General features: G+C 38.9%; 1 protein-coding gene across 4 annotated transcripts in view; it reads left to right on the forward strand.

Annotated features, from left to right (window-relative positions):
• The window catches only part of CEPT1 (choline/ethanolamine phosphotransferase 1), a 28,342-nt gene extending 16,937 nt beyond the window's left edge, over window positions 1–11,405 (forward strand). For 2 of the 4 annotated variants that reach the window (XM_081121709.1, XM_081121710.1), the window contains exons 5-9: window positions 4,042–4,126; window positions 9,072–9,203; window positions 9,633–9,791; window positions 10,275–10,400; window positions 10,995–11,405. In XM_081121709.1, the coding sequence (XP_080977835.1) occupies window positions 4,042–4,126; window positions 9,072–9,203; window positions 9,633–9,791; window positions 10,275–10,400; window positions 10,995–11,114 (622 nt within the window). In that variant the 3' untranslated portion in view covers window positions 11,115–11,405. The remainder of the gene's footprint in view (window positions 1–4,041; window positions 4,127–9,071; window positions 9,204–9,632; window positions 9,792–10,274; window positions 10,401–10,994) is intronic. The other 2 variants (XM_081121711.1, XM_081121712.1) reach the window with 1 other exon arrangement.
• Window positions 11,406–11,590: the final 185 nt, after the last annotated feature.

Consider the following 11,590-nt stretch of genomic DNA (forward strand, 5'->3'; position numbering starts at 1 on the left):
TTTTTTGTATTTATATTTTTAAACAATAAAGCAAGCAGAGTTTTCCTTAGATAGGTAGATTGAGAGAACTTTTTATAGTGGTGTGGAAAAGATTCTGTTTATTCTTCTAACTTCTTTAGCACATCCTTTAAGCGAGGTAATGCTAGGGTTTCTGCTGCTGTTTTCAGTGATTTTGTTTTTATTTTAAAAAATTAATGCTAGAAGCTGCTCTCACTTCTGTTACGTTTACTGTTTTCCTCTCTGATTTGTGCTTTTAAAACTAAGTATCCTTAGCTTCCCTATTACTATAGTCATCCTTTGACGCCTTTCTTTTTCAGGTTTTTTTAAATGTATATTAAATGCATATTTCTGTAATTAATACTAAGAGTAAGTAATGTACCTTTTTCTTGATATATTAGAAGTGTGATTTTGACCTTTTGACTTTAAAATTTCAAGATTTATTAGGATATGATTTCCCAGTAGAACAGCCCAGAATCCTTCACACTTTGGTATGAAACAGTGTATTTACAAGAAAATAGAACTTAGATTCTGTTTATTTTGTTTTTCAAGGAGTACTGGGGAACTGTGCATATGGACACCTGTCAGATCGTTCTAGCAACACAAGGCTGCATTCGGTTTCCTATGTTATGTCCTTGTGCCCCCAAATGCTTCAGTAATATGATAGAAATAGTCTCTGGTAGCAGAGTTCTTTCTGGAAGGTATCTTGCAGCGTTGTAAATCCAGTTATTCAATGGCAGTGACTTCCTATGTCAGCTGTTGCCTATTGAGTTGTACCATTTTAGAGAAAATTGTGTTAGAATATGAGAAGCGTCATCCCAAAACATATAGACAGTTACAGCAGTTAGATGCATGTGAACCTGTCTGACCTCCTAGGATGATTTTGAAAATTAAAAGTCAAAAACATACAGCGACTAGCGCATAATAAGTGGTCATTATCATTATTATTAATCTTAAGACCCGTGTTAATAACTCCCCAAAGTTTTCAGATTTCTTCCGGGATTGATTGTGCTGGTCTGAGTGGAAGAATATGCCCAGGATCCCTTTATTTAACTCCAAGGTTATTCCCCAGTGAGGAGAGAGGGCTCTCTCCTCACTCTTCTGATAGGCTGCCCCTTAGCAAGCTTTAGTTCCTCTTAGAGGACTGTTCTAGCCTGGCCTGTGGCTGTTTTTCTCTTCTTATTCAAAGTTACTAGATAGGTTGTTTTTTGTTTTAAGTCTTTAAAGATAATCTAAAGATTCACATAGTAATTCATGTGGTAGATAATACTGTTTTAAATAATTCAGCTTATCTCAAAAATAGATGCTTAGATATTCTCTGTATATAACACTTGAATTGAAAATATTCATACTTATCACTCAGCTGTAATATTATTTAACATTAATCTAAATTTCCCATGCCCAGTTTGCCCCTTATCAAGGGTAGGAAGTAAAATATTGGCAGGCAGTATATTGAATTTCGAGCTAACCTTTATTCCACTCTACCAGTCTTCACCCAACCATGGTATTTCTGGTGACATATATATGAATGCCATATACTGGTCATGCATAAGTTCCGTAGAACTTCAGATCCACTTATAAATAACTGCAAATCTGTAGTTAATAGCAATCTAATCTTCAAATAGGATTCCAGACACCTTCAATGACTTTTTCAACAAAATGCTTCTTTTTTTCCCTAATGTGTCTTTATTGATTTCAGAGAGAGGAAGGAAGAGGGAGAGAGACAGAAACATCAGTGATGAGAAAGTCGTCATTGATCGGCTGCCTCCTGCACACCCCCGACTGGGGATCGAGCCCGCAACCAGGGCATGTGCCCTGACCAGGAATCAAACCACAATCTCCTGGATCCTAGGTCAATGCTCAACTGCTGAGCTGCACCCAGCGGGGCCAAAATGCTTCTTTTTAAATAATAGCTCACAAGTCAAATGGTACAAATCAGGGTTTCTTTGACATTGTGAATTTAGCCCTAAGTACATAATGTGTTAACCAAGCTAGTAGCCAACCTAAATTTACAACACAATTATATTTGCTATGTACAGTTTAACAAAAAAAGTTATGTTTACAAATTTGCAAGTATATCTTTGGAATGTGTATGACATATAAAACATTCTGAGAAAAGATGATTAACATGCTTATCAACTCTCACAGAATGTCATTTACATTCCTTCACATCCCTTAGTTAATCCTGAGTCTTGTTGGAATTCAAACCAAATGCATGTTGGTAGGTATCCCAATTTGGGGCTTTGTAAAGATCTTTCATGTTTTCTGTTCTCTTTTACATTTATCCAAGGTACAAGTAATTGCATGAGGTTCCCTCCATTTTTATTTTGTAATTCTATACTTCTGGCCCTTCCCCTCCCAAAAGGCTACTTCATATATCCAGCAAAGTGTTGTAAGATGTCTGCCCTCCACCCAAGACAGAGTCGATCATCTCTGACACCTGCTTAGTCTCCTGAGTCTGCTACTGAGTGTAATTTTCCTTATTGGCAACACCACTCACCAGGTCAGCTCTACAGATTCTTTTTAGCCTAATTCAGTCCATTTTTCCCCCCAATATGTGTATATCGAGATAACTACATCACTATATGTTTGCAGCTTAATAAGCTTGTTCGAAAAACATTCTTGAGCAAACAAAGATCAGTTTTTTTAGTGGTGAGAGACTGGTTTCAACCTAGTTACTTGTTATAGATGTGAGAGCTTACGAATCTTAAATTCACATTATAGATTGAGGGCTCTCCTCTGCTCTGGGAGTTGAACCGCCTTGATGTTGTTGATATCTATTTTTCTTAGACTTTTTTTAAAATTTACTTTCTTAACAGATCAGTTATTCATTTTGTTCGTTAACATTATAAAAGATATGCAGTTAATAGTCTCCTCCCATTCTTGTCTCCCAGTGGTCTAGGTCCCACACTGTCCTTTCCACTAGGTAACCACTGTTCTCAGTTTACGATTTAAATCCTTCCAGAAATGATGTAATTAATGGCAAAAATAAAAATAGAATATTATATGTCTTTTTTATGCAAAAAGTAACATATACACATTCTAGAACATTTTTTTTGTTTTTACCTAGTATGTCATTGATATGTTTCCATATCACTGTGTCGGGAGCTCTGCCCCTCGTTTTTAAAGCTACCGAGTATCCCATTGCATCACAGTTCTATGATTTCTGTAACCATGCCCTCGTTTATAATTTTCTATTATAAATAATGCTGTAATGAATAACCTTGTGCAGACATGGTGTGCACGCATGTCTGTAGGGTAAGTTCTCACAGTTAAATGGCCTTTGGGCCCGGCGCTCTGAGAAGGAGCGTCTCAGGGCGTTAGAAAGCGGCGGCAGGAAGGGGCACGGCTATGTGCTTTGCTCCTGTCTTCCTGCCCAGATTCTTCTCAGGCTCTCAGGCTTCTCCTTTCTGCTGCCCTGCTTTTGTACCAGCTCTGCCTCTTTCACTGTGAGGTCATTTCCAGCTGCCTTAAAGCTAACTCTTGGTTGCTTTCAGTATCTTCTTTCCAGAAATCTTAGGGTAGTTGACCTAATAAGCATAAGAATCTGAGGATTGGGTGAAACTTTTTTATACCCACAGCATGGGAGGCATTAAATGAGTACATCTACAGGGCAGTGAGTTTGCAGGGTCTCCGTGAGGTATGTGACTATAGTGGAAGCTCACGGTTTCTTCCATTTGGTGCTACAAAGACCTCATGTATCAGTACAGTGCAATCCTCTGCTTGACAGTCAAAATAAATGTAATATACACACCTTTTTTTTTTTCTTTTTTTTTGGTTGGAAAGGTGAAGCTATAGTCAGAAATTTCCTTTGGAAAGGAGGGGTTTTTATTGCTCTGTGAAATTCATCAAATTAAATTAGGAAGCTCTGGATTTGATTTGATTTTGCTCATAACAAATTTTTGACACCCCCTTTCCCCTCTCCTCAATGTTTGAGATTTTTTTTCTATTGTGCATGATAGAGGAATGCTGCTAAGCTTGCAACTAATGAACTTGAAATTGTTTTGAGTAATTCTGCTTTTTTGGCTTTTTGTACCTAATCAGAATTGATGTGACTGAAGTGCAAATCTTCATAATAATCATGCATTTGCTGGCAGTGATTGGAGGACCACCTTTTTGGCAATCTATGGTAATTCCGTTCACATTGTGTATCCCATGTACTGCATGTTGTCTCTTGCTTGTGTTTCTAATACAGGGTAATGCAGATTAAGAGTGATGCGTGAAATTATTTTATTCTTTCTGAAAATGAAAAGGCACAGCCACAGTTGGGCTCAGACTTCCCTTCAGGGCTGGTGAATTTTACTACTAGAATTAAGTGGCGCATAAGGTGCATTCCAGGGCTATTTTTGAAGGCTTTCTGAATCATTTGTTATTCCATTTTACAGCTGAGAAACAGCAGATAGTGTATCGAGTTAACCAATGACAAGATTAAATTAGCCCCTTTATTCCCTTTCTGAACTCCGAGTTTTTTTGTCAGATGCTTAAAGCTGAAGAACAAATTTAGAGAAGTAAATTTTTTGTCATATGCTTAAAGCTGAAGAACAAATTTGGGGAAATAAGTTAACTTTGGCCCCAAAACAGAACAAAGGCATATTAAAGCCAGTGCCATAGGATTTTTTTTTTTTACAAGCCAGGACCTATATTTTTCAAACTGACCTAAAACATAGTCTCCCCTACAATCACAAGTTCTTTTCCAGAAACCTCTGAAAGAGGGAATATAATATGTATGACATGGAGACCAAGAGCACAAGCTCAGGAGCCAGGCTGCCAGAGTTTGCTCCAGCTCCACTGTCTGCTATGAGAACTTCATCTGTTACTCAGCTCTCCGCTGCTTGGTTTCTCCTCTGTAAAATGAGGACAGTAGTACCTATCCTATCAGGTTATTTTGTGGATTCAGTGAGTAAACATGTGTAAGGCACTTAGAACGGTGCCCATCGTATAATAAGCCTTCAGAGGGTGCTGTTCTTACAGTTAGAATGTATCCTTCCAGATTGGAGTCAAAGTAGCTTGTCCTCCCTGGTCCAGTTAGCTGCTGGCCATCACCACCACCCATCCAGAGTACAGTATTTGTAATTTATTTAGTGTTATCTTGCCAAAAAGATTTACTGGTCCTGAGCGAACATAATTCTTGAAAAATCAGATTGGTTTTAAGGTACAAGGGAAGTTTCCTGAGCAACAGTCTTCCCTTACCTAAGTCACCTTATGATGGTAAATTAGATACTTGAGGAAGTGTAATTAACATACTTCCCTAAGAATTTATTGCTAATAATTGTTTAATGCCCTTTATTCTGGGGGAGGAGGGTGGAATGAAGGAATAAAAACAATCCATAGTCAACTAGGAAAATTTTGAAACTATTTAATCATGTACATAATGTTATGTACATAATATCATTCAGATCACATCTTTCCTACACATTTGTCTCAAAGTCCACTACGGTCTCTAGAGAAATCTGAGATCTATAGATTTCACTAGAGAATTTTATTACTTTTGCTCTCCACTAGATCAGTAGTTATTTATATATGTAACAGTTCAGCCGTAGAGGGGGGAAGGATTTTTCGTAAGACTAGATCATAAAGCCTAAAGCCTACTCCCACTTAAATTTATTGTATCTCTTGACTATATTATTTTCATAGGCTTTGTGTTTTACACCAAAATCCCCCCCTTCCAAAGTTATTTTGAATATCTTAAACATATATAAATTACCATAGTTTTAGCATACCAATAAAAAGAAAGTGGGGTTTTGGTTTGGTCATCTAGACACAGGTGAACATCAGGTGCATAGCTATATACCTAATTGTCCTTCTCAGTGTGGAAGTACATAAAAGCACTGTTATACATGAAGCTAGAGATACACATCTCCGTAGTTTTTAGGTTTTGCCTGGCAGTAAATTTGCTTCAGGTGTACTTGTTGCCTTTTTAAAATTAGGATTTATACACACAAATCTGTACATGTACATAACAGATGTAATTTTTTTTTAAAGGATCAAGTATTTTGTCCTGTCTTTATTGAGAATTAATAATATAATCATCCTTTTTTATTAAATGTTTTAAAAAGCAATCTGAGGAACTCTCCGAATCAAGACTAACATGGAGTTCGCAGACCCAGCAGTCCAATTCCAGGGTTAGCGAGGTTAGGTTGCAGGTGGGAAACACATTCCCGCCCTGTCTCGTCGTTACCGTCTATCACTGGTCCTCCTGTCTCCATCATTAGAGGAAAAGGGAAGTGCCTGGCATCACTGGTGCTTTCCGGGAGGCTCAGAGAAACATTCTGTGTTCTTTGGGCGATTTCCCGTACACATGCCCATAACTGACCCCAGACCACTGTATTTCATTTTTTCTTTTTACTTGACCCTCTGCATTTATTGCTGAGCATGTTAGTTCAGGAAAGATTACTACATGTATTGTCACCACTTACTTGTGTGCCAAAATGGAGAGACGATTGGTTTAGGGCCTAGATGTGAAATTTTCATCTCTTTTGAGGTTGATGTCATAAAATGGAAATTGCTTTCCAAACCCTCATTAAAAAGCTTTTACTAATATTTAGAAATTAAATTTATGGTAAATACAAAGAAAAACAGTGCAGATGTCTTTATAAAGCTGATTCCAGAAGATCAGCTATGAAGCAGAGGTAAGTGACTTCTGTCTACTACATACGATGGCCCATTTCCTCCAGCTCTCATTTCTCTTCAAAGAGACGAGTTCTTACCAAGGTTATAGTTCATGTTTGTTGGTTTGGTTGGGTATTTTTTTTGTCTTGTTTTTGTTTTGTTTTTTAAGGAAAAAACTATTTTTATGCACAAAAGTCCACTATTGCATGGTTTACGTGTTGCAAGAAATAAAACACACTTTTGTGTATTGCTTCCCCAAAAGAATATGTCCTTTTGGAATGTCTTGGAACTATCTTTTGTCATATCACTTTTGAAATAGGGGGGAAGGAAAGTACTACTTTGAAGGGAACCCACAAATGATCCCTTCACTCTGCCTCCGATTTCCTGGTAGCTAACTTCCCTTTTCCCTCTTAATGTGGGGACAAGTGTGTCTTTATACTCTCTCAAAACAGTAATTCTGCATTGAGAGTAAGAGAAAGGGACAAGATCTTCATTCAACAAGTGTATATTGAGCCCCTGCAATATTCGGGGCTCTAGAGAGAAGATAGAGACCAACTGAAACAAAGCCCTGCACTCAGGTGCATATGTGTGATGAATGCAGTTGTCCCAGGGCAGCCGTGAGGAGGCTCCTCAGCATGCTCACGATCCTCGCTTCTGAGTCTGCTTGCCCGCTGGCTTACTTTGTAGTCTATGCCGTTTACTAATTTGCCTGGCTTTTCTGACGTTCCTGTTTATTCTCTCTTCCTTCGAAGGGCAGCCATTTCCATAATCCTAAAGCATTTTCTAGATTTTAAGTACAGCTGTGACGCTGTTCGGTTCAGTTGTGCACAGATCACTAGGCCAGAGCTGGCGCTCATTCCGTCCACTGGCCCCCATTCAGGCAGGCCCCTTAATGCTTTGCTTCTTCTGAAATCTGGGGGAGTGTAGTGTTTCCCTCTTGCCAGACAGGTCCTTTGTAACGGGAGGGAAAGGGATGCCAGCCAGCATACTGAGTTTCGGCCAGGTGCATCAGACTCAGATTGCAATATTTCTAGTTTTCTGAACTATAGCAGAAAAGTTTCTTGGAGTTCAAAGCAACTGTAGTGTTGATTTTCTTTTTTATTGAAAACAAGTTTTGGATTGGTCTGAGGGTTTGGAGATCAATTAGGAGAGGAACACAACCATTGTTTAGGATGGGCCATGAAGTTCTGGACTTGATTTTTTAAGTTGACCTATTTCATTTTAGAAACTTAAACACTGTGACAGCACAACTTGAAATTTGAACAGTGTTTTCAACTTTTTTTTTTTTAGAGCTGCAATTTTGCAAGAGGTCATAGAGTTGAGTAAACAAACAGAAGTCTTAAGAATTTTGAAGAAATAGAGGATTTAAACATTAACAATTATCTCTCTACCAGTTTTACTGCGGTTGTATACATATTAGGAAATTTCACATTTCCTATTTGATTTTTAAAGTGTAGGCAGATGGCAGCCCTAAGAAGTATAAACAGCCCTAATTAAATTATTTTCATTGTAAAAACTCATTTCCTATGAAGCTTTTGTGGGCTGTTGCAGTCTTGTTCCTATAGTTGTTTGTTTCTGTTTTTAGACTGTATCACTTTACTGTTGCTTTCTTTTCAATCCATATTGGACAAAATTTGAGACTTCAGAAAAGCTAAAGGAGAGGTATTGAAAGGGAGAGATTCTTAAATGATTTTAAAAATTAATATAAGTGTATTTCATTTTAAATGATGGGTTTGTGTTTGCAAGATTAAGTCCATGATCTAAATCCACTTATTTACTTCTTCTGAAAACTTAAGTTTATATGTTAAAATTTGGGGTACACAGTTGTAGAGCTGTACCTACTTGGATGTACTTGCCACGTTTCCCCCCCGCATATGAATGCCCTTGTAGGTGCCTTGTGCTTACTAAATGCCTGTATCCTAACAGTCTGGCCTTGGGAGCGCTTCTGAGTAGAACTTTTGTCTTCCATTCTCTGGTTTACAGATTTTTTTCAATCTAGTTGCAACTATTTTTAGACTTTTACAATCCATGCTTTCTCTATCATAACAGTTATAACAAATTATGGACATAGAGGTAGAGTTAGAAAATGCACAGAATAAAAGGCAGAGTACTCTCCTTTGATTAAAAAAAAAAAACAACAACCCAGAAGACAGCCAAGTTCACTGTTGCCAGCTTTCTGGAATGCGTTAGGCGAACTTTACTTAGTTTATGACTCAAATTAATAAAGTGGGAGTAGTTTTTTGTTTTTAAAGATTGATGTCAGAAGTGCGATTAATTTCTATGTAGCCTCATTTCTTGAGACTTATTATATTGTTTATAAAGGAAAGGAGAGAGAACCTTCCATTAATGTAAGTATTTACTAAGCTGGAGGGCATGGAGAACATCTCAGTATAAATTGAAAATTTGTTGTTTCCTTGTTTTAACTTGTATACATTTTAACTGTTCTTTCTCTCTGCCTATTAAAGATTCCAGTGCTGAATATTCAAGTGAAAATCTTTCCTGCACTTTGTACTGTGGCAGGGACCATATTTTCCTGTACCAATTACTTCCGTGTCATCTTCACGGGTGGTGTTGGGAAAAATGGATCGACAATAGCGGTGAGTACAGCTCAAGATTCCCAGAGGTGGTTTATGCTGGCGCTTGGTTTTGTGGTCACTTTTTCATTTGACTTGTATGAAATCACTTGTTAACTAGGAGTTTCCACTTAGTCTTAAAAATAGTAATATCCAAAACTTCAGTTGTATTTATACGTGCATACGTGTATATGCCTAGATGCGTGTTTTTGTGATGCGCGCACACACGCTTTTATACACATGTATTTTTAAAAGGTATGACCTGCTTTATAAAATCAGCCTGGCCTCTTGAAAGTAAAATCCTCAGTTTGTGCCTAACCAGTCCGGGCGCTGCTGCTTCGCTGTTTCAATGACCCATTATAGAAACTGCCGGCTGTCGGGCCCCACGAGGGTCTTAGGAGCGTGCGTGGATCAGTGTGAATCCTTGTCATTCCTCTCCCCGGCTCCGCGCAGGGAACAAGCGTGCTGTCTCCCTTTCTGCACATCGGCTCCGTGATCACACTGGCGGTGATGATCTACAAGAAGTCAGCGGTCCAGCTTTTTGAAAAGCACCCCTGCCTTTATATACTGACGTTTGGTTTTGTATCTGCTAAAATCACCAATAAGCTTGTGGTAAGCACGGAAGTTTTTATTTGTAATTTTCATCTTACTTTGGTTTTATGGCCGTAGCTTTCATTCCATGGTGTCCTGGGAAGCTCTAGAGTTTGCTCTCCTCCAATCAGAATCTCTCGACACCAGCGTGGGAGCTGCGGGTACCTCCTGTGAAGCTGCAACAAAAAGCTTCTTGAACCACCATAACTTCTTTCTCTGCAGTTTCATTTGCTTACTTAGCTCGCTGCATCCTTCAGTCTCACTCTGTACATTCAAATTAGGCTCCTCGTGAGAAGCATCTCCTGGGGGCTTAGTTGACGTGCTAGATCCTTTCGGTGTGTAGCTCTCAGACCCACTTCATGGTGTCAGAGTTGTAGTTTTGGAAATTCAACACATATTGCTAAAGAATTCTTGAAATTCGATATTCAAGCACAGTACTGATTTCCGGTGTAGATCATAATTTCTCTAACAATGCCCATGTCATTGATTCTCTCTCATTCCTAGGTGGCTCACATGACCAAAAGTGAAATGCATTTGCACGACACGGCATTCATAGGCCCTGCACTTTTGTTTCTGGACCAGTATTTCAACAGCTTTATCGATGAATATATTGTACTTTGGATTGCCCTGGTAGGTATTGTATTTCATGATGTGGAGGCTGCTAATTTTCTTGTTTCAGGGGGCCAGTCCTGAGAGAGAAATCTTACAATTGTAATGATTTGACATGTCAGAACCACAATTATGGGACTTGGCGAGAGTCCTTGTGGCTTTGTCTTTGAGCCATGTTTTGCATTGTTATAATAGAATTCTGTCTGCTTTAGGGCTTATAAATTCCATATCTCTGGCTGTAAAGCAGGAGTCGGCAAGCTACACTCTGTGGGCCATTGGCCTGGTTTGTAAATAAAGTTTGATTGGCGCACAGCCGTGGCCATTCATGTATGTATTGTCTATGGCTGCTTTCATGCTGCAGTGGCAGAGTCGAGCATTTGTGACAAAGACAGTGTGATCCGCAAAGCCTAAAATAATTACCATGTCTCCAGAAAGAGTTTGTTGAGCCTTGATGTAAAGGAAGAAGCAGTGAGATGCTGAGTTACTAAATTGTATAGAATGGAGGGTGAATCTGAAGAGAAGGGAAGGAAGTCAGAAGCCACTCCTTTTTACTTTCAGGAAGCTTGGGGTGGCCTGAGCAGGTCCTAAGAATCTAAGAGTCTCTTTTCTCCCCAGGTCTTCTCTTTCTTTGATTTGATCCGCTACTGTGTCAGTGTCTGCAACCAGATCGCCTCTCACCTGCACATACACGTCTTCAGAATCAAGGTCTCTACAGTCCATTCGAATCATCACTAGTGACGGAGTCAGTGTTATATAGGAGACTCATGTTTTCTGCAGGAAAGAATCTGAACATAATGAGAGTGGGGTGGACAAGAACAAATATAATTTATAATAATCAATGTTGTGTAACTTTTATTCTTTGTTACTGGTAACACTCCTTAATGATCCTGCGTGAGAATGGGAATTTCATGTCCTGTCATGTAAATTGTACAAGTTGGTACACAGGGTTTAGCCCAAGAAAGCATGTGCGAACGAATGCCACGTGTTTGTAACTAGCCTGGACTCAGAATAAAATTGTCATGGGGGGCCGATTCCCAGCTGTGATTTCTTACGTAGAATGTATGCAGGCCACAAGACGGTTGCTTTATAATTTTAACAAATCATCATCTTTTAGTGACATCTTTGATTTGTGTCTTCTCAAGCTTTCTTTACTAAGGAGCTCACCTCATGGCACAGCTGTACCCCACTGGCTGGTGAGGGGAGCTAGGGAT

The sequence above is a fragment of the Miniopterus schreibersii genome (assembly GCF_964146895.1).
Source record: "Miniopterus schreibersii genome assembly, chromosome: 19".
Classification (NCBI taxonomy): Eukaryota; Metazoa; Chordata; class Mammalia; order Chiroptera; family Miniopteridae; genus Miniopterus; species Miniopterus schreibersii.